Genomic DNA, 23,526 nt, shown 5'->3' on the forward strand with positions numbered 1-23,526 from the left:
CTTTAATATTTTGCCGCCTAATCGGAGAAGCACTAGTACTTCGTCCATGGCATTTGTAGCACAAACCAAGGTATACTCGTTCTGGGCACCTGCAAGTTCAGACTCGCCCTAGCATCGGCGCACGCATTGGCTTCTGACCCGTGACGTCGCCTTCCTTTCGCGTGTTTTTCTTCACTACTCTCCTCCTCTCTAGGCGGCGCGCTTCCCTTTCCACCTTCTTGTCCGCAGACGGACGCCATGAGGTTATTCTTGTCATATGAGTACTAACGCTAACGCATTTACTAAACAAACGATGCCCATATAAAACAGTGGGACGTTAATTTAACAAGATAGCGCCCTTAAGGGCAGTCTTCCATTGCTTCTTTTTGCTCGTCAAACTTGCCTGGTTCAATTCCCACCCTGGCCCGTTTCAATCTGGATTAGGATTGTAACGGTGTGCGACGCAGCACTCGTGCCTAACCTATGCCTTTCGTTTCCCTGATGTAGATGCTGTAGAGAACCCAACACTACGGCCCTCTGTCTAGGTGGTGTTGGCAAAAGGCGCTTTACCACAGCGCAATGCAGGTTAAAGGCCCCAGGCTAGCAGTGGTACTGCGTTGGCTTTGTTTCTGGTCTGTAGCGGAGACATCAGACACCCACGGACGCTGAATAACGTCCCGATCTTTAAATGTACACAGAATCGAATTTATTCATCATATTGCTGTCTTGACTATTTTTTTTTTTTTTTTTTTTTCGTGGTGGACGAGCAAAAGAGCGAGGGGAATAAAACAATAGTCCGTTCGGCATTTTCCTAATCAGTTCTCGATTCTGACTTTAAGGTTAAGGTTCCGAACGAGTGTAAACGCTAATCCAGGGTGCCACAAAAAATTACAGTTTTTTTTTTTTATTTTATTTTATTTATGAATAAACTAGGCATCGGCGTACGCTCATTCTCCGCCGAAAGGTAGCGCTAGAGGTCACAACAAGATGCAAAAGTTTCAGCCCCAATCTGATACCTTATTCAAAAGTTATAAATGAGTTTCTGAAAAGTTCAACAAGAAAATGGAGCCCGCTTTTGCTCGTTTTCGGTTTCTGGTGCCATAGAGCCCATGTATTCGAAAACTACGTCGGCCGCCATTTTCCCGTTGAATTTTTCAGAAAATCACTTATAACTTTTGAATTAGGTATCGGATCGGGCTGAAACTTTGGCATCTGGTTACGACCTCTAGCGCTACCTTTGGGCGGATAATGAGCGTTCGGCAAAGCCTAGTTTATTTTTGCGTTAAAAAAAAAAGACCTGTAACTTTTTTTGTTACACCATGTACTTTCGTGAAGCTCCACTTGCCTGGAGCATCTGCACGCATAGCCATAGGACTGGGTTTCCTACACAATCTACCAAACACTAACGCAAGGCAACGAGTAGACAGGAGTAATGCGTGAACGTTTGTCTTAGGCTCGTGTTCAATCCGCAAAGACACAAGTCTCGACTGAAGGGTAACGCAGCATTCGTGTTAAATTTCTGTCCCAATCGTCTCTTTGCTTGACGTAGGAAATGCAGGAATATGTCACTCTGCGAAGCTGGTGATTCGCTCGCACACGCCTCTCGTATGAAACCCCATGTTCCACATCAAACATTCTGTGTGACATCGTAATGGCGAGACAGTGCTCAAGCCAAGCCAAACCTACTTGCGCGAGCGCGTTAGCATTCAAGACGAAGTCACGGACACGTAATATTGCAGCAGTGCAGCACCGCAACAATCTTTAAGCTACGGCAGCCTCGAGAGCCTAGCACACAATAGTTGACACCAAGTACCCGCGATTGCAGCGACCATTGCCGAACACAGGTTCGTCTGCTTCTTTTGCACGGGTTGTGGTGACGTCAGAACGTCGAGCTCTGATTGGCTCTGATCGAGAGAAAGTGGGAAGACCTCAAAACGGCGCTGCCTTGAGGTCTACCCTCCATCCTTCTAGTCGAAACCAATCGGAGCTCTGCGTTGTAACGTTACCGCAACCACTGCAAACGTAGCAGACGAACTTGGGCTCCTTATAGGGGTCGCCACACTCGGTGAGACATGGCGGTCGAAAGCAACGGGTGCCCCACCATGTTCCAGCTCAACCCACAACGCTCAGGGCTTAGCGGTCACGCCTTGAACGCAAGATGGTTTGCTCAATTTTTATTCATTACGTTTCAAACCTGCAGTTGTGTGTTGACCTAAGGATGCTTCCGGAGGCTCGACCTTTTTCGGGGAAGCGATGAAAGGTCTACATACTGGCCTCCTACCGCGCTGATGAATGTTGATGAACGCACGATGCTTGGTACGTGCGGTTGCAGATGTAGCGTTCCGTGGGACAAAACCAACACAGCCATCGCGGGACAACAGTTTGCCATAAACAACTTGAGAAAGAATGCAAGGAGGAACGAATTCCCGAGGCCACCATGAAACATGTTGTTGTTTTCTGCGGACTTGTGATTGCTGCTGTTTTCGTTGCCTTGGGCACAACCAACGGAACTTCCCTCAATTTACTTTGGCGGCTATCTCGCCAACCGCCGACAACATACAATCAACGGAAGACGCAACAGACGCAGAAATCACCAAAAAAAAGGCAGTTACGGTCAGTACAGTGTTTCCCCATAATGTGCCGTATGTTTTTCTGGAGTCGCGTATAGGGCTATCTTGGCACAGGCGCTTACTGTGACCGCGTGGGCGCAGGTTAGCAACGGCGCAGGTAGCCGAAGAAGGCCCTCGTAGCCTCTCTAAGTCCATCGAAGAGGAGGGAAAAAAAGCTGCTTATCGCCTAAGAAGAGACAGGAACAATGGCATCAGCTCTTGTTCTACGTGGAGGCCCCCACTCCACACAAGATAACTGGCTCGCTTATTGTTCTCTTTATCAGCTGCGAGTGGGCAGGCTCGTTAAAAAAAAAAGGGCAAAAGGAGGGCGGTCGTCAATTGTTGCTTCGCATCACGCCCCAAAATAAGCCCCCATAAACCCCATAATCGGAAAGATTATGCTTTGCGCCGCGTCGGCTCTGCTGTCCTCCGACGGACGTTGTTTTACTGTCGATGGAAGGGTACCCGTTCGCCTATGGTCACGATGACGTCTCCACTGGTTCGCTGGAGGGAGTCTGTCCTGCTGGGCCGGAGGCCGCCTGGAACTCCGACTTCTGCGGTGAGGCAAAGCGAGACGTCACTTTTTGGAGGCCTTTCACGAGCCAAGTCTCGGAGGTGACTGCCTGGCGGGGCACGGGAGGGTCTGTACGCTCGCTGGCCGCAGCGTCTGTGGGACTCACTCCGTCCGCCAACTCGGCCTTTCGACCGGTCCGGGTGAGGCGCCTGCAGTGCACTTTCTGCGGTGTGCCGTTCCTGAACAACGGACAGCTTGCCGGGCACATTCGGATACACACAGGTAGGATATTCGGGCAGGATAGAGAGACATACGAAGTGCACAAACTTCATTCACCGTTATTCTGTTCAGTGTAGTAATTTCTTTCCTCATGGAGGCGGGTGCAAGAGGAGATAGTGACGTGTCGAGGAGGCGGCCTTTTGTGCCTTAGGTACGCTGTGGAAAACCTCATGTGAAAATATTTCACTTTATAGCGGACTTTTATTTTTAGCAATTCTGGAGCACGAAGCGGCGATTGCTGCTATTCCAGATCAAGCTTCAGATTTACTTGCAAGAGTGATGATAAAGGGATTGTCCGGAGATATACGGAAGTTACTAAGTTTTTGCTCTGGTCACGTAGAGTAGGCCTAAATATAGTCAGTTATGATCATTTTCTGTCCCTTCTATGTTTTGATGTTTCTTCTCTACCCTTGTCTCGGGTTAATTCAACATGGTTAATATTCACTAGCTCGCTTGCACCCTCGCGATTTTTTCTCAGTTATGATATTTGTTTCTTTAAAAGGCGCCTCAATATTTTCTAAGTGAATAATGAAAATCAAAAACTCTACGCCTAATTCCGCAAGAATGTATTGCTGGTGCTGTCGTGTCGTCACATCAGACATGGAAACGTCAGTGTCGCAGGCGTTCACTTATTCGACAACGTTGGTTGCGACCATCATATCAGGCGTCCGCGGACGCCTGATATGATGGTCGCAACCAACGTTGTCGACAGACAATCCGTTGTCCCACGCGTGGGACAACGGATTGTCTGTCGTGCCACACTCAAAACCCCCCTTAACTTGAATTGTGAAAAAATCCCCGTCTTGATCAACATGGTTGATAATGCGCACTAAGATCATCATCGAAGAACTGAGCTGCACTCAAAACCGTGAATCTCGTCTTTCTCAGAACGCGGTTGTTTTCTTTAAACAGCTGCCAAGAGCGGTCGTAGCCTTTGCATGACGTTACGTCAGCGCTTCCGCTGTTTTTCAGCAAAAACGACATGTGTTTTGCGGGTGCAATCTGAGCCGTTGGGCTCTGTTTAAGATTGAAGTACTTGCGCAGCAGAGGATTAGAAATTCGGATATTGTGTGGAAGATAGTCTTAAAAAACAATGACAACATAAATTATTAACTCTGAAAAAAAGCTTCTTTTTATTTTGCGGACAATCTTTTTAAGCAAAAAAATGGCTCAAATTTTGTTACTGTGAGGAGCAGCATATTTAGTGGCACAAAGGGGCCCCGTTATGAACAAGAGAAACGCGCGCAACCTAACGCACGAAGCTATCGGGACGGGGCTAGTCACTCCGCACCAAGATCGCGAAGTTCATTAATGCCAATAACTGCCAATCCGTCACTAGGCACTCTTTGTCTGCCTAATGTATAACCTCGTGATTGTTTAATAACATTGAGCGAGCACGAACCTGCCGCTTGGTCAGCGCCTTATCCGACCGTGAAGCGCCGAAATCAACGAGATACGCGCGTGCGCAAACGACGTGTGCCAACGCGCGCGTCCTCTGCTAGGCTGTTGCCTCAAGGATATCACAAGCATGACCCAGACGACGCTCACGTCGATATGTACCTTTTGCGCACGCGCCGATTATTTTTGTTATCCCTGCTTCTCGCTATGACAGTGTGCTGATCTAACGGCCGGTCCGCACTCGGAAGATAGAAGGCACTTTTAGTAGACCTTTAGCTAAGTTCTTGCTAGCGGGAGCTCGTTCATTCGCTTCGAAGCGTGCATTGGGCACGCGCCCGCTGGGCTTGCTTTCTGCAGCGTGCGATCTACTAAAACTCTCTATTAAAAAAAAAATTGGGTTTAACCAGAATCGTAGGCAATTTGAATTTCTTGTGTAGTTTTAAAGCCTGCTGCAAACATTTGCGTCGGTTGCGTCTACAATGACTAAAATGACAGCCACAACAAGTACACCAGAAGAACCTGAAGACCCTTTCACGATCCGGTAGTTGTCGTATTGCGAACTTACCATGCTGTCCGTATACAAACGGGCGCCTAAGAACGCAGCTCTTATGGCGCGCTGACACCTGCGGATTCGCTGGCGGATTCGCGCAGGCGGAGAGTGGATTTTAGAACCGGGTGGTGAAATGGACACATCACTGGCAGAAAATCTGAATATGTATCCCGGACTGATCCAAATTTTGCGGCAGGGACGAGTCAATTTTGCGACCCGGCTAAGAAATCCACTTTCCGCTTGCGCAGATCCGCCCGCGAATCCGCAAGTGTAAACGCGTCATTCGGCGCCCGTTTCCGGCTTGAGCGGCGGCGGCGTAACCGCGCAGCGCATTATGGGCAAATTTCCCCGCTAAATTTAGGAAAAAAATTCCCCGCTAAATTTGGGAAAAAATTTCCCCGCTAAATCTAGCGTAAAAAATTCTGCGCTAAATTTTGCGAGAAAATTACCCCCTAAATTTAGGGTGAAAATTTCACCGCTAAATTTAGTGGAAATTTTAGCGGGGAAAATTCCCCGCTAAACTTAGCAAAAAAAAAAAATTCCCCTGCTAAATTTAGGAAGCAAATTCCCCGCTAAATTTAGGAAAAAATTTCCCCGCTCTATTTAGCGAAAAAAATTCTGCGCTACATTTAGCGCCAGAATTACCCCCTAAATTTAAGGTGAAAATTTCACCGCTAAATTTATAGAAAATTTTCCCGCTAAATTTAGCGGGGAAATTTTCCCGCTAAATTTAGCCGGGAAGACTTTCCCCTAAATGGGAGGCGAGCAGGGGAGGAAGAGGGGCAGAGCCTCCTCTCCGTAGCTTCCCTCCTCCTCCTCAAGAACTGCGCTCTAATTAGGCGTTAACGGGGATTGTAAACGTCTTTATTTTTTTATTCTGATGACTTTTTCGTAACAGTCGTTTCGATCGATGGGGACGCAAGCAGCACCACTGTTTAAATTAGGTATTACTTTATCTTGGGAAAACTATTAGTCACCATTTCTCCGCTGAATGTCAAAGTCACCTGTAGGAAGCTGCGGGTCCCTACATCTCCTAACTAGTGTTTCATCTTGAACAGTAATAAGAACTTGAGGGTATTAGGGATCAAATTAACGAATGGCATCGGACACGCTCAAATGAAAATGTTTTCGAGAAAATTTTCCAGACAATCGACCTTCATAAATTTGGTGAGACGCTTCCATAGCGCGTTCGCGGTTTGAACTACCGACTTGCCTAAACTGAGGGATTTGCTTGAACTGCGCATGCGCGCGCCTCCGAATACTACAGCATGTAAACTAACGCTTTTAAGGCGCTTTTGAAGTCACGCCAAAATCCGTCTCGCAACGTATCGCGCTGGAGTTTAGTACAGTGGTGCAAGCATGTAGTGAACGTTTAGAGTGACAACAATCAAAAATAAAACTTACCTCGTTGAAAAAAAATTGTTCTGGGCAATTTGCGTTCCCACTTTACAGACGATGCATCCGTAAGGAAAAGTGTGGCCGACAGAATGCGTACGTCGCGTCGAGGGAGCCACGTCGCTGTCGACGTCGATGTCCGCCGACATCGACGCCTGCAACGCTACTCTTTCCCTTGATGGAACTTAACCCGAGACTGGGGTAGAAAAAGAAACTTAAAAGTAGAAGGGACAGAGACAAGTGAAGAAGAGAACGTCTCAAAAGAGAAAGAGAAGAGAAAGTCTCGGGTTAAGTTCCATCATGGTAAATATCCACCAGCTCGCCTGCACTTTAACCGTTTTTTCATTACTCTTCCCCTGTTTGTTTGTTTTTTGTTTTTTTTTTGGGGGGGGGGGGGGGGGGCGACGCAAAGCAATTTGGAATTGGCCGGAGGTTTTTTGACGCGATTTACGCCATCTATCGGCAGCACTTGTCCCATACGCGTGTGTCGTCTGTGATATAGTGGCGTAGATTGCCAAAAACAGTTCTTTTTTTCATTTCAACGATATATTTTTTTGCAATATAAACTTTTATTATTTGCTTGCACCTCTGTAGCATGATACATTGAAATAGCGATTTTTTCGAGACGTCTAAAATGCCTTATATGTGTTAGTTTACAAGCTGTAGTTTACTAACAAGAAAAGATTTAGCAAATCTGCTTTTCAAAATATTTATTAGTCGTCTGTGAGACGCCACCACTGCGTTGTGGAGATGAGTCTGCAGGATGTTCCCTTGTGTTATTTAATCGTTAAATTATCATACTAATCGTTAGATAAATTCGGTGCAATGGAAGTTTATCAATACAGTATCTATAAGGGGTGAATTTAATATATTAAAATGCTCGTGAGTGCAGCTTGTTATAAACAAATCAGAAGAAGCAAACTGTTTTATTTGTATGAGTTGTGAGAAACAGGGGCAGAAGCCTTCTCGTTGACCCAGCTACTCACAGGTTTCACCGCATAAAACAAAAATATAAAAGCTTAGCTTTTTCCAGATTAACACAAAAAAGCACATCTAGCAGATTCACGCATATTTGGTATTATCTGTAAGTAGCAGCATGAACCCAGTATTTCTGCTTTCGTTTTTCTTCCTCTGCATAGGAATAATGCGTTTTCATCTCCTTGCATTCTGTTCAGTAAGCCACGCTCAAAAAATTTGAGCCCGGTAACTCTACCAGCTAAGGATACCCATGCCAACATTTGTCCTGCACTTTGTTAACTAGATTAGCTTATATATACCCTTGTTTTACGACAAATGGTGCGGGGGTGACCCTCTAATGACATGACTGTGACTCATGCCCGTGGATTTAGTGACTGGTGGCTTGAGAAACGAAGGGTGTGGCTGAACACGGGCATTTAATTATTGCCCCACAGCGGATGAAGTCGGGGTATTCGACTATCAAAATTATAAAAAAGAGCAAATCACGAAGCAACAAGGGTTTGCAAAATAAGCCACTCCCTACATTTATAAATCTCTCTGTGATTGAGCGGAGCGCAATTTCGTCTGCTTCTCTGCTTCTTTTGCAGGTGTTTGGGGCGACTTCAGATCGCCGTGCTCTGATTGGCTCTGATTGAGGGATAGTGGGTAGGTTTCAAGGCAGCTTGCTTTGAGGTCTACCCACTGTATTTCAATCACAGCCAATCAGAGCTCGGCGTTCTGACCTAGCCCCAATCCCTACACAAGAAGCACACGAACTTGCACTCCGCATAGTCTTTGACATCGAAGATACGCATAGCGCGGCAAGGTTCCATGCATCTCATTATCGCTTCACAGCCAATGGGAGTGTGGCATTGATCGCAACGAAGACCGGAGAACAGATCACGAAGCTGGAAGTAAGCACATTGTCAGCCACGCGCGACGTTTCATAAGCTATTCCTTACTAGGATATTACTTGGAGAGAAGGTTCGTCGACCACGCGCCAAGACAACTTTGAACTCGCTCTTTCAGGGGACAGACCGTACAAGTGCGGGGCCTGTTCGCGCGCCTTCGCGCGCAACGAGGAACTCACACGCCACCGCCGCATCCACAGCGGCGACAAGCCGCACGCGTGCGACGTGTGCAAGAAGCGGTTCGGGCGCAAGGACCACCTCAACAAGCACCGCAACACGCACCTCAAGGACTCCGAGAAGAAAGTGTACATGTGCCGGCAGCCAGGCTGCGGTCACAAGTACACGCGGACGGACGCCCTGACCAGGCACCAGTGGACGGCACACTGTATCCGCAAGGCGTCTCACGCCGTGGGCTTGGAATAATGTGCCAAGATTTGAGAGCGACTGCAGCTGTTCCATCATCTGTGATGTGGTTTATCGTAAGCGTATGCCGTGTAAGCTGAGACGAGGTGGCGAAATATATTACAGGCCTTACTATCGTCACTGGCAGGGATAGAACAGCGATCATGTCGACCACTTAGTTGCCCCCGCATCCAGCGCGAGCATCTACCTTCTGCTATGCTTCCCCGTATTGTGAGCCTGGAATTTGCACGCTCATTGGAAGGACATTGGAGGGATTGTGCGCGCGCCAGAGGCTGAACTTTGGATTATGGACGTGTTCTTTTTCCTGTCGTTCTCAGTCACGTGGGCTCGGTGTCTGGTATGCGGGACGAACAAATAATAAAATTTTCAATTTGGAATATGGGAAAAAAATTTAAATAGAGGTGAAGCAAAACAAGAATGTATGACAATCGCGAATTCTTTGTAAACACCTTCCAACGACGCGGAGAGATCAAAACGACGTTTTACCGCACATCAGAAGTGACGACATTCTAAATGGCTGCACCCTCGTGAAAAAAAAAAAAATCTATAACCATATTGCGGAACTAAATTGGGAAAGGGAGGAAATGAGAGGCTCCGGCGATGTCAGAGCGACGAGCTCTCATTGGAAGAATTAGTGGGTAGATGTAAACACTAGCTGCTTTTTCTTTACCCACTGGCTTTCTCCAATCGGAGCGAGCAAAACCCTCGTCCGCTCATCGTGGAGGGCCTGGCGTTCTAACACCGAACGCAGGGTCTGCGTTCGGCGTTACCGAGGATAGATCTGCCTCTTACCAGTCTAAGATAAGGTTATGTAAACCATTGAGCAGCTCATCTGCGAGAAAACGCGTACGTAACGAGTTACATGTAACTGGGGGGGGATCGGTGGTCGAGTGGTCTAGCGCACACCAGCTCGGAGCACGTGGAGCGAAAGCTCGCGCTGCAGAACCCAGGGATCCTGGGTTCGAGCCCCACCCCTGCCCGTTTCGATCTGGATGAGCATCGTACCGGCGTGCGGTCGTGTATCACTACTGCGTGATGCACGTTAAAGACCCCAGGCTAGCGGCTGTACCGCACTGGCTAAATTTCTCATCTACAGCTGGGAGACTCGTCGCCCCTGTGAGGCAGACCAAGTTCTAGGCTGTATAAACACACACACAACCCAATTATTATTATTACATGTAACTGATTACTTGTAAATTGTAATCAGTTACATTTTATAGTTACTTCTTAACGCTTAAGTTAATTATGTTTTTTGTGGTAACGTTCGCTGTAGTTCGATGACTATTTACCTGTAATCACTTATATGTTTCCGAAAGAGCTAAACTTATTAAAGGGGCCCTTATTAAAGGGGCCCTGCAACCATATTTAAGCGTCTACCTTTTTTGCGGTTTCCACGTCTCTTGGGGTTCGGGCAAGCCAGCGGGCACGGAGAGAGTAACTAAATATCAGTGCGTCATATTTTAACCGGACGACGCGGAAACCTCCTCCACCGACGGGGGCGACCCGCGGTATTGAAAGCGCGCGAAATGTGACGTCTTTGGTCCTGGGCATACTACTGGTCAGAGCCGCTCGAAGCTTCTTTTTAGTCGAAATACAAAACAGAAGTGGCGCGAACGGTTTCAATTATTTATAAAAGTAGTTTTTGTTCAGTATTTTAGATAAGAAAAGAAAAATATGCAGTTTATAAAGTACGGAAAGAAGAAATGACCCGTCCACATACCCGCCACCAATGCGATGGAAAAGGCGGCGCATGCTAGAAAAGAGTAGTAGGATCAGGCGCCGACACGGAAAGATCCCGGATGTACGCGGCGGCGCTGCGGTCGTTTACGTACTGGAGGATCCGACCGGCTCCGAGCGTTCCGAAGGCCTTCAGCGCGTAGCTTTATCTTGCGTTTTGGCCATTTCGCGGTACGGCAGCGTGAAGTGGCTCCCATTCTGAACTGGTCTTTACCCTGTGTTTGCTGTCGTTTGTGGCCAATAAAGTGTCATGCCGAATTAGTGTTTAATCGCGCAGCAAATGCAATGACAGCCGCTCTGGCTGCCCGCTGTATACAGCCTATCCAGAACACGCTTTAGTGGCGCCCTCTCGCGCCGTCGACACGCAGTGCGGCAGCCGTGAGTGCTCGCTGAGCTGACTATCCCTCCTCTAGTTCACGGCCACTCAAGCAACCAAGGACGTCATGAGGGAGGTTATTTTTTGCTTGTTTTTGTGATTTTAATTGGCCTATAACTTTTAATATAAAGCGAAATTCGAGAAAAGAAAAGTTACATTACGTTACTACGGTCAGTGCGCTCAGGATTGGTGCAAATTAAAAACCAGTAAAAAAGTGCTTTAAGTTTTTCTTAAGTTTTTTCTTAAGCTTTAAGTTTTTTTCTTACACCAACGCTGGACAATTTTTTTTAACCTCTAAAGAACTGGAAAAAAGATCGAGGTACACCTAATCATTCCTTATGAGATGTGAATGCGAAAGCATGCAGGCCGCTCGTCCGCTCTCTTTTTCGTCTGCTGCGTACTTTTCGTCGCCGGTCAGCGCGCGTTCTCCCCTGGGCACTTAGACTTTGGACGCTCCGTGTTAACGGCGCGCTGATGGATACGCGGCGCCATGGGGTGAGGGGTCGTGGAAATCGACGAGCGCAGCGGCGAATGGAAGCCCCGTCGACGCGTGTCAGCCAATGGAACCGAAGGATCGGGAAAACCAGGGGCCGTTTTTGAGCATCAAAGTGATGTCGTCAGCTCGCTCCATAAAAAACTTAATGATTTCGCATGAAAAAAAACAAAAAAACATACCACAATAGAAGAAGGACTAGATTGTCAACACGCCCAGCGACGTTTTGACTGCAAGCGGCCGAGAGTGCCTCGTTTCCTGTGTACGTGTCGTTACGATCCGGGTTTGCCACGGTGTTGAAGACTGCGTCCTTCCTTCATGACATTAGAGAGTTTTAGCAGATCGTATTTTGGCTCCGATAATGATGCCCGCGCTCCCCTCTGGCGGCCTTGGGCATGCATCGCATCGTTATCGGGTGTCGTTATCGGGGCGATAAAACGATGTGCTAAGAAGCTGTATTATCTAGCCAAAGATTTCACCAGGCAAGGGCTGCATAGACTTCAGTAAAAACAAAGGGGTATTTTATCTACGATTTGTTTGTGTTAGTAGATAGGGGTTTCTCCTGTGCGCCAACCCTTCATCCAGTTATCTGTGTCTGCTTCTTCTTGTACCTGAATGAAATGTCGGCGGGTCTTGCAGCATCTTCCGCTGAACGTCTTCAACGAAACCACACTTACAAAAAAAAAAAAAAAAGAGCAGTATTTCCGTCATTAAAGGAGGAAATATTCCTTTTTCACGCCTCCTGTTTTTTTCGTTATCACTCTGCCTTTTCATCTCGTTTTTCGGCCCCGTTTTGTCCTCCCCATGCGTTCACTTTTTTTTCCTTTCGTTCCATGCCACTAAAACTACAGTCTGGTCCCAAAGACCCCTTAGTGACGTGGAGCCGAAAGTCCCGTAGCTGTCAGCCGTCGACGTCCTGGTCCTCATGGACCAGGACGACGCTGGCCGCTACTCCCTACCTGGTGACAGAGCGCCTGGCAGCCGGCACGCGAGGAAGGAGTGACCAGCGGCTCCGTGAGCCGGAGTTCCACCCCGGCTCACGGTTCTAGTCTACAAGGGCTTCGACGACAGCAAGTTTGCTGGAAGTCTGCGCAAAACCGTCCGGCGCCTCAGAAGCCTCCGTGCTGCAGCGGATCCTCCCCCTGGCCTTGCAAGCAAGCACGAGACGAAGCGAGTTCTGAGTCCAGCGGGAACTCGAACGACGTACTCAGCACCCGGAAGACGACCTTGCGAGCTATATCCACGCCATGCAGGAACTTTACAAAAGAGCCGGGCAAGCCGCTCCCCAGTTTGAAAGGGTGGCTTGCATCATTTGCCATTGCCACACTCCTTACCACGTTAACCTGCAGAAGTGGCAGTTCGACACTGTGGAAGCCCTCGTTCGAGCTGCACGTGACACACAAGAAACCATCCAAGGCAGCGTCCGCTACCGCCCGCCGTCCCCCGCCGCTGAAGCACATGAGCGATCTCGCAAAAATTGCCCAACTCTTATAGACAGAGAGGACTTGGAAAAAAAATTGCAAAACATTCGAAAAGTATTTAAGGAAAAGTTAAAACTACATATTTCTACTACTAGCGAAAACAAACTAGAGTAAATAGGAAATAGAGCATTAATACCAAGAGCAAACAAAAAACAAAGTGTCGAGAATAATAGAGATGCAACAATGAAGGGTTTCTCAAAGGTTTGTATAATCTAGTATAAACACCACAGCCTTCCAGGCACTTTTCACGATTCAAACATGTGAAGTAAGATCATTTGGGAGCTTCTACCGGGTGTTTTCAGAAACGCAGGCCAAATCGATCGCTGCTGCGAAAACTTCAAATCACACAGGAAAAAAAAATATATATATATGCCGCGGTGGTATGTTCCAAAATACCACTAAGGAAGATAATTAGCGTTCGGTATAATTTAAAAATTATTTATTTCAATAATTAAAATTTTAATTATTAGCTTTAATGGTACGGTTTCAATTAAAACCTTGATGTCAATCATTCAAAACTCCAAAATCTACCTATACTACCACTATGTGAGGCACGCACAGCATTTCACGATGTTGTTAAAAATGTCTTTGGACGAGTTTCTAGGTTTCGGTTTCATATAATAATAATAATAATAATAATAATAATAATTATAATAATAATAAAAATAATAATAATAATAATAAAAATAATATATTTATTTTGGGTGCTTAAAAACAACCACATCGGTCTTCCCCTTGGTGCACCAATTCAGAAAATAAAACCAGCAAACAAAAAGCTCGAGGGACATCTAAGCACTTATAACTTGTGAATGCGAAAACGTAGAAGGCCCCCCGACAACGTGGATGCTAGAGGCGGCGCCATATTCGTCGGCGACGAGACGAGCAGAAGCTCCGCCGACGATGTGGATGATGGAGGCGACGGCATGATGGTCGGCAGCGAGACGATCAGAAGCCTCCGAGCGCGCGCCGACGTGTCCGATTCTCCCCATAACCCCCACCCCCCGAGAGCCAGTGACAAAAGCGCCCAGTGCGCATACACTATTGACCCTCCCACCTCCCCCCCATGTTCATTCACAACGCTTTCTCTCTCTCCGTTTTAAGCGGCGCGGGGCGCGGGGCCCGTAGTGGCATGGGGTTGCGGCGGTTAGTTCTATCGGCGCACTGGCGGGGCACTAGGCGGCACAAGAATCATATCGAGGAACTCTAGGCGGCACGGGCACGTAGCGCCATCTTGTGGCGGTCGTTGAAACTGACGCGCAGCGGCTGATGGGACCCTGATGAGTTTTTCGTACTATCTTTTTTTCCAGAATCCACAATTTCCAAAAAAGCTGCTGCACATGCGCGAGCAGAGCGTGTCCCTAGCGCCCCCTGTTTGGTTGGAAAACAAATAGGCGTGCCGGCTATTCCTAGGCTGCGGCAGAGGCGCGGAAGCGAAGACACCGTGAGTATGGTGCCTGGAACGCGTCTCCGACTGGTGTGTTTACCGTAGCCAAAAAAGTGGTCCCTCGATTTCCGCCTGATGACGCCATAAAAGTGTCATGCTGTCGCCGGTCGCGACCCTGGCGGCGTCCCAACAGTTGTGGTACAAATAGCAGACGCCTGTCCTGCTGCAGATCGCTCTCCACTGTGGCAGTTCACGGAAGCTAGAGCAGCCGGAAGTTCGAACGCCTGAGACGCCGTGACGACAGCGACACTCGCGTTCACTAGTGCTTTTCGCCAGCATTTCTGCGGCCAACCGCCAGGATCGCGACAGGCAACAGCATGACACCCCGACTTTTGTGACGTCATTTGTGGCCACTTTGGGACCACTTTTGATGTACGGGCGGGATAGGACGCTAAACACATCAGTCAAAGACGCGATCCAGGCACCATACCGTGAGCGAGGACGAAGAAAGCTCGCGAGTCGCTTTTGCTTGTCGCCATGCCGGCGCACTGTATTTCGTATGGTTGCGCGAATTACATTTATTGTAAATAGAACGCCCAGTTCTTTTTTAAATTTCCGTCTGCGGCAGGCAGTATCCTGCCAAGATAGGCTTGGATAGTTGTCGTGAGGAGAAGGAACATCGACGCCTCACCATGGCAGCCACACGAGCACTGACGGATCTGCAGCACACATTTCGTCACGGGTACGTAGTTTTTGTACGCTCCTGGGGGAATTTTCCACACTATTCAATCTGGGTCTCGGGGCAACGCTTGGAACAGACTGCGCGCACGAACTTTATGCCGCAAATGTATCAAGCCTAACCATGCATCGCGAAACCTAGTTGTATTCCAACCACTTTCCAGCCTCGCACCCAAAATGTCGAAGTTTCCGGCGTTGCGCGATAGGCGGCACGCACCATTTTGCAAATCGTGGATTCCGCCGCCCTCGAACGTCAACAAATATGTTTGTTTTTTCGAGCGGTCTCGCCTGGGGTATCTCTTTGTAGTCTGTGTTTGAGTTCTCAAGAAAGTCCTCGACGCGTTCTGAGGGGTCGATGCCGTGTACAACGCCACGTGGAAGCGAGCAAGTCGTTGCTTGGTACGTGTTTACTTCCACCGTTCCATCTGTTGTCTCGATTTCGCTGATTCGGAGGATATTCTCCTAGTGCTTGCGTTCGTATAGCGTTACTGTAATGGAATTGGTTTTTGCGTTCGTCGTGAAGATCAGCCTATCTACGAGTACCCCACTTCCCGCGGCTCATAATAATTGTTGGTAGAATATTTTCGGACGAATCTTCGTGATGTCCTTTGATCCTTTCGGTTTGATTGATATGATGCATTTCTATAGGCCGAATCGTTGGAGGTGCGTCCTGTGGGTTGTTTGGGATTCCTTCCTCATTGTTCTTTGTTCCAGGAACCTTCATTGCGAGTCGAGTCGTCAACATTTTCGCTTACTTGGTTTTCCGCGTCTTCAAACATGTCATCAAGGCTGTCCTCAGACTCAGCGAGTCGGCTTCACTTCGGCGGCCGTGAGGTAATTTCTACTCGTGGAATTTCTTGAGCGTTATTTTGTTAAAAGAATTTTTCATGGTTGATGGCCGGTTTATCTGGCGCGGACGACATGTGGGAGGTGGTGCTCTACAGGGTGCGGGGTACGTCTTTTCGCAGCGCCGATGCTTGAGGCTGGGGTGCTATGTTGCGCTTTTTGCACTCCCAGGAGACTTGGAAGAGGGAAGTGACGTCAACGACTAGAGCAAATGCAGATTGGATGTTGACAGAAGAAAACAAAATCAACATCCAATGTGCATTTGCTGCGTTGTTGACGTCACTTCCCTCTCCCTAGTCTCCTGGGAGTGCAAAAAGCGCAACATAGCCCCCCTGGGCTCAGACATAAGCGCCGGTTAGGCCTAATGTGGCACCGAAAGCGAAAAGGCCCGTAGATTTGTGGAAAATTGCTCACTATTCCGGAAATTGGGTGTGCGGATCCGGAAAGTTGTCCTGAAGACGTCGTGATACTTCTTTAGTCGAGGGCTTGCCAAAACTGGGAAATTCATTTATTCGGCGGACCGCCGTGAGATACATTCCTCCCTACAGCTCTTCGTCGTCGTTCGTGTGTTTTAACCGCCACAGCCTAGGCCACAATGCCGGCATATGCACAAATGAGTCCCGCTTCAAGGACTGTGGGGATTTATGTCAAGAAGGTCACAAGTGCCAGAAACTATATTGCTACAACTGCAAATGCAACGATCAAGTCGCGTTACACCAGCTGTGCCCAGCAAAGACACAGGCCGACCTCAAACTCCAACAAAGAGCCAAGGCACCCCTTCTCAACAACCAACAAAGAGGACGGCTGAGAAGCAAATTTGAAGGAATCAACAGCCTTGAAATGCTTCGGACGCGATCACAAAACAACAACTATCCTAAGCTGTCATGAGACACGAGCACCTCACCAGCACCCAAGCCCAAAGCACCACCGAATCCCGCGACGAACGCACAGCCTACCTTGGCACATATAATGAAGGATCACAGGGAATCGACGTTACATCTAATCAACAAGAGAAAAGAATAAATGAAACGCAGGAAGAAACTCAAAGATGAAGATAAGAATCTATTCAGAGCAGGGATGGAAAGACGCAAAGAAAGTGCCATGGTGCAGGAGGAGATCGACAGGGTTGACAGATGCTCGTCTTTCACGTCATATTCAGCACCACCACCAACACAGTCGCAATACAAACCTCAGCAGCAGTAACTGTGGTCGACACCCAGTACATCGGCCGAAACGAATCAAGCACAGACGATTACACCGCGACATAACAAACCCCTACGATGGAAGAAAAAATAATGAAGTTTATGCAAACGCTGCAAATCCAAATTCAAGCCCATATGCAAGCTCACACGGAGGATTTGACAAGAGGATGGAAACGTACGACTATAACCTGACCCAACCTGGTCTCACCAAATAAGAAGAAAATGAAGAGCGGCCCTTTAACAATTCTACAGTGGAATTGTAGAGGGCTGAAACAGAAGTGGGAAGAACTCAACTGGCGATTAGCGGAGAACCCACGACATGCACTACTAATACAAGAAACGAAATGTGACACCATGTATTTAAGGAGTTGAAACAAATTTTTCGCACCATCTATTCACCACAAACAAAAACACAAAAGAGTACGTATGTAGTACAAGCACAAGCCGGGATATACCTCGACAAGGAACTCCCTTTCACAAAAATAGACACCAGCAAGTGGTGCAATGCCTTTCAAGACGTCGTAGCTGTCCGAACGGAGATAACCCTACTAAAAAAAAAAAAATTATACGAATCTATATAAGAACTGATATGAAATATCCAGAAACGTATATGCAATGTATGAAACTGATATGAAATATCCAAAAACTGATATGCGACATATGAAACTGACATGAAATATCCAGAAACTGATATGCAATATATGAAACTGATATGAAATACCCAACAACTGATATGCGACTTATAAGAACTGATATGCAACATATGCCAAGTGATATGAATGTGTCCAATAAACACAACAGAAATAAATTTATATAACTTTTTTCAGTATACGACGTGCCGCACGGGAAAGCAAACACGTGGCTTGGAACTGCAGTGGAGTGGCTTGGTTTACTGGATTTCGAATAATTACGGCATAAGCGTTTACTTTTTATTAAGAGATTCATCCCCTCAGCCGTTCAAAATACCCTCAGAGGTACGACATTACTGAAAAAAAATCCAACATGCTGATAATATTATTTATTGCTTAGGTGGTCGCCGAAGAACTCCGTACTTACTACACGACCTGTGTAAAGGCGGAAACGCAGACTTCAGAAGTAGTTATTATGTGCGCTGAATTGCATTCATATTTGTTGCGCCGTGTATGTGTTTGCGCTCAATACATATGTTCAGCTGATGCTAGTGGTATGTGTAATGTAGTAATGTATCTACATGGTGGCGTGAGTAAATAAACATATTTTTTGTAGCACATGAATTGGGCGGTACCTAGCGCCACCTACCTAGTGTAACTGATATGCGGCACATGAAGCTGATACGAAATAATATGTTCTGATATGAAAAAGGTGCCCAATAAACATATCAGAAATAAATTCATATAATTTTTTTCAGTAGGAAAGCGCCAAAAGAATTTGTCTTGTGTTCACGTACCCCACATCAGGCACCCTTGAACACAAGAACGATGACTATTCGTGGATGCAAGAAAATAGGCGGTCCTTTCCCAACGACGAGATGGTAATCGGCGGAGACTTTAACGCTCCAAACACGGAATGGAACTACCGACCAACCTCCGTCAGAGGACAGAAACTGGCAGAGTCATACGAAAAAGCAAATCTACTCTTAATTAATGACTTATCAGTAAACACCAGATATGCCATAATTCAGAAACACGAAGATACCACACCAGACCTGACTTTCACTACCCAGAAAATCAAAGCGAACTGGGAACTGATCAAAGACACGTGGGGAAGTGACCACCACCCCCTAGAAATTCAGGTCGAAAACGTCGCAAAGCACAAGAGGAAAAGAACAACAAGAACGGTCATACGGGATAGATTCAGAATGAAAGTAACCGAGGATTTACAGGACGAATCCATTGAAGAGTTCACCGAACTCATGCTAAGGGCCACAGACGAGGCCACCGAGAAGCGGCAAGTCGAATGCGACGCACCAACCCCAGACAGCAAACTCCTGTCTTGGTGGCAGCAACAATCCAAAGAGCTCGATGAGTACAGAGCAACTAAAAATCCCAATACGCTCAATATTGTCAACGAGTTAACAACTGAGGTCAAAGAATACTCGCGGAAACTAAGTCAAGACAACTGGTTCTCACTATGCGAATCGTTTGACGAGCATACATCGCTTGCAAAGGTACGTGCAATGTTTAATGCCATGTTCGGAAGAACCAAAAACCAAACATGGCCCTCGGTCAATATTTAAAGGGATACGGAATCGAAACTTGAAATATAGAGAAAACATCAAGAAATGAGTTCAATATGATCAGCTAAGCCTGTAATGAATAATCGCACGGTCGTATTTTGAGCAGATGGCTATATTTTATGCTCTAAATGCCGCGATTTTGGCGAGCGCTTCAAGATCAGCCATGGAGGAGCGCGATGCATCTCGGGAGATCCGGCAGACGTCTTGACGTCATCATGCCTCGGACGACCAAGCGTACCGTAGTGACGAGTTTTGCCACTTGGAGGCGTCAACGCGTTACAATCTCGCTTTGTCGAAGTGCCCAAGGGCTGTAGATATCGCGGGGCCAGCACGCGCACCAAACCTGAGAACAACCGAAGCACGCGTTTGCACGTCGCGCGAGAGCTGGAACCAAGGTGGCTCACTTCGTTTTGGCTCTTTCCACCAAGACGCCTCGATATTGCGTTCAGGCCTAGGCAATCTATACCAGTGAGCGGACATACCGCTGCGGCGCTGCTTTCAGAGGCATGTTGCCGTCACGACATTCCATTGACGCTTCATAACCAACTACCAGGTGGTTTTTGATTATCGTTTAATTCACTTTAAAATATGTTTTCTTGCGTTTTCTAGCGCAATATTTATGTTTCTGTGGTTGTGCTGCTACCTGCGTCGTGTTGAAACAAAGAAATGAGCTCCAGAATTTGGTTTCCGTACCCCTTTAAAAAAATAAAAGATTGCCGAAGAAAGTTGGCCGATATTCTTCCCCCAACCGGCAGAGACACTAGATAAACAAATATACGACATCGAAGATGCCGACGTGAACGACCCGAGTAATGTAGGTTTCACACCTTGGGAATTGGAGGCGGCGATGGAGAAAGGAAAAACAAAAAGCACACCCGAACTTGATCAGATCAACGGAAGCACGATCTGGAATTTACCTACGGAAGTCAAACAGAAATTACTCGAATAGATAAACGAAATATGGAACCAAGGTTCGATACCAGATAACTGGAAGTTATTGTGTGTGAAACCAATTCCCAGACCAGGAAAGAATCCAACGTCACCGCAAAACACAAGACCTATATCACTTACATCGGTGATATGTAAACCAATGGAGAGAATGGTTCTTGGCCGTATCGACTGGATAACAGAAGAAAAAGAAATCTTTCATCCGGCACAAACCGGTTTTAGAAAACATCTCGGGACACATGACAGCCTTCTATTAGTTCAATCAGGAGTTCTAAAATATCCCACAAAGCACTATCAAGTACGAATCCTCTTGGCTGTAGACACCAAAAAGGCCTACGATTCGCTCCCACACAAAGTCATATTTTATAGCCTCAAATGCCAAAGAATACTGGCTAAGCCACTTAATTTTGTTAACGCGCTCCTGGCCAATAAGTTCTCTGACGGAACTTATGCGAATGGCACGTTCTATGGTGTGTTTAAAAAGCACGGTGGAATCTTGGAGTCATCGCACCATGCCCAAGCATGGCACAACCTCGTGATTTCTGAATTCGATATTGAGTTGAGGATTAAAGCTAAGAAGGAAAAAGTTGGGAAATCGTTTGATGGTTGCTTTAAATATTAGTTTTATATGAAGCCCAACAAAAGACAGCTGTCGGCAATTTTCTTGCCGAGTTGCGCCAGCTGCCGACAGAACATTCACTTCCTCACAACATAGACTTGTGGATGTACTATCGGGGAAAAATGAAATGCGAACAGAGGAGCGCGTGGCTCGCGGTACAGGCTGCGCCGCCTGGAAGTGAGCCTAGGAGCGAGGGTGCGTGGCCTACTTGTTCACGCCCCTCCCTCTGCGCTCCTCAATCTTCAGCAGTGCGCCTCTTAGTGCGCTGAAAGCTATCACCGCTATCTTTGCTGGCTCAGCGTGTGCGGTGCAAAGAAGCTCGCCGCACTCGCCGAGCACGCAAAGATAGTGGTGACAGCTTTCAGCGCAGTGAGAGGCGCACTGCCGAAGCTGGGGGAGCGCCAATCGAGGGGCGTGAACACATCGAAGTAGGCCACGCAGCCTCGCCCCTAGGCTCAATTCCAGGCGGCGCAGCCTGTACCGCGAGCCACGCGCTCCTCTGTTCGCATTTCATTTTTCCCCCATAGTACTTGTGCATAGGCAGCTTACTTTCGTGGAGCTCGAAATACGATAGTTTTAACATCGTAATATTCAGGCAGACGAAGGGGAACTTATAGCTCGTAGTTATACAGATGGTCGACTGTAGGTCGGAAAGTTTGCTTCCGATTTTCCTGAAGAAATAGCTCACCCTAGGCTCGAAGTCTGGCAGCACCACGCATTCGCCACATCGCACTATAGTAAAGAAATCATACGCATCCACGTTCAACTCGAAGTACGCACTTTGTGTTCGATTTCTGCGTGTTTTTCAAGCTCTTACCAAGTCGTGTTCCTAAGACTAGCGATGTCTTCAGCTAAGAGAAGGGGCGACGACTCGGCGACGTCTTCGTGCAAATTGGCCTGGTGGTCTGGTTTGTCATACGGAATGAATCCCAATTATCTTGATCGGTCGAAAGTTTATCTTTCGAAGGAAGACAGATTCGCCGGTACTGCGAACGACAGTTCTGAAATAGAGATCCCATGTTCGTCGTCCGCCGCCATCACCGTCGAGCCAGCTAGTCCCACGATACGCAATACGACGCCATGTTGAGAATGACGCAGTGAACGCACAAAATTCTTCCGGCTCTAAGTGCAACTCTATTTTTTTTAAAGCAAATTGTGTGTATGCTTGTACAGGCGGAAGTTAGTCTGCCTAAGTGGGCGTCTGGTGTCTCAGCTGTAGATGAGCAATTTAGCCAGTGCAGTGCGACTACTAACCTGGGGTCTTTTACGTGCCCACGCAGTAATGATACACGACCGCACGCCGGTACGATGCTCATCCAGATCAAAACGGGCAGGGGTGGGTCTCGAACCCAGGATCCTTGGGTTCTGCAGCGCGAGCTTTCGCTCCACGCGCGTCGAGCTGGTTGTACGCGTTAGCCCACTCGGCCACCGATCCCCCACTTTTTTTTTCAATCAACGTACATGCAGTCACGGCCGGACTGGAAGCGCGCGCTTTCTCTTTAAAACAATTGGGTTGTGTGTGTGTTTATACAGCCTAGAACTTGGTCTGCCTCAGAGGGGCGACGAGTCTCCCAGCTGTAGATGAGAAATTTAGCCAGTGCGGTACAGCCGCTAGCCTGGGGTCTTTAACGTGCATCACGCAGTAGTGATACACGACCGCACGCCGGTACGATGCTCATCCAGATCGAAACGGGCAGGGGTGGGGCTCGAACCCAGGATCCCTGGGTTCTGCAGCGCGAGCTTTCGCTCCACGTGCTCCGAGCTGGTGTGCGCTAGACCACTCGGCCACCGATCCCCCAACGTATATTGTGTAAATCAACCCAGAGCCTTTTATACTGTGAGAGTTCGGCGGTTCTTTGATCCAGCCGCCAGTCTGGCAGCACTGATCAAACAGTCTGGCAACTGTGCGCATCCGCCATGATGTGCCTCGCCGACTAGCTTGATTGCACCTTTGCATTTAATTTCATTATAATTATACCCGTAAATTGCAAGCTTCACCCTTGTTTGGTGTAAGGCTGGTGGCGGCTGATAAAACCCGTTTGCCCTACTGACTCGAGCCGGCAGTCGGCTCGCTAGAGTCCATGGAGCGAGAGACGACGATGAAAATGATCGTTCTGCGCTGCGCTCTGCCAGACGTTAGATGAAAAAGAAATGGGGGGCTGCAGTGCCGTTGGGTGCTCGAACAACGCGAAAAAGGGGTTCAGGATGTACCGGTTCCCGCAAGGAAAAGAAAACCACGCAAGGCACAAGATCTGGGAAACCAAACCAAGAAGGGCTGACTGGAAGCCGAGTTCTGGATTGTGCGAGGTAAGTTTAGGATTGACGTATGATTAACGTAACAAAATGCTTGATTTTTCGACTTTCTCCTTACGCCAACAAAAGCGCAAACGGCAAAACCTACACGCGTATACATCGCATGTCAATGGGGGACCCACTCGCCGGGAGGCACATCATGGCGGAAGCGGCGCCCGC

At 47.7% G+C, this 23,526-nt stretch overlaps 1 protein-coding gene across 1 annotated transcript; it reads left to right on the forward strand.

Moving 5' to 3' along the window:
- The first annotated feature begins 2,925 nt into the window (after positions 1 to 2,925).
- Positions 2,926 to 9,430, forward strand: LOC8031887 (zinc finger protein 497). The gene is made up of 2 exons (XM_029977653.4): positions 2,926 to 3,384; positions 8,711 to 9,430. Exons 1-2 carry the CDS (start codon positions 3,042 to 3,044, stop codon positions 9,013 to 9,015), a joined length of 648 nt encoding a protein of 215 aa, XP_029833513.3. The 5' UTR covers positions 2,926 to 3,041; the 3' UTR covers positions 9,016 to 9,430.
- Positions 9,431 to 23,526: the final 14,096 nt, after the last annotated feature.

This window comes from Ixodes scapularis, unplaced genomic scaffold (genome assembly GCF_016920785.2).
Source record: "Ixodes scapularis isolate PalLabHiFi unplaced genomic scaffold, ASM1692078v2 PGA_scaffold6__148_contigs__length_123643588, whole genome shotgun sequence".
Lineage (NCBI taxonomy): Eukaryota > Metazoa > Arthropoda > Arachnida > Ixodida > Ixodidae > Ixodes > Ixodes scapularis.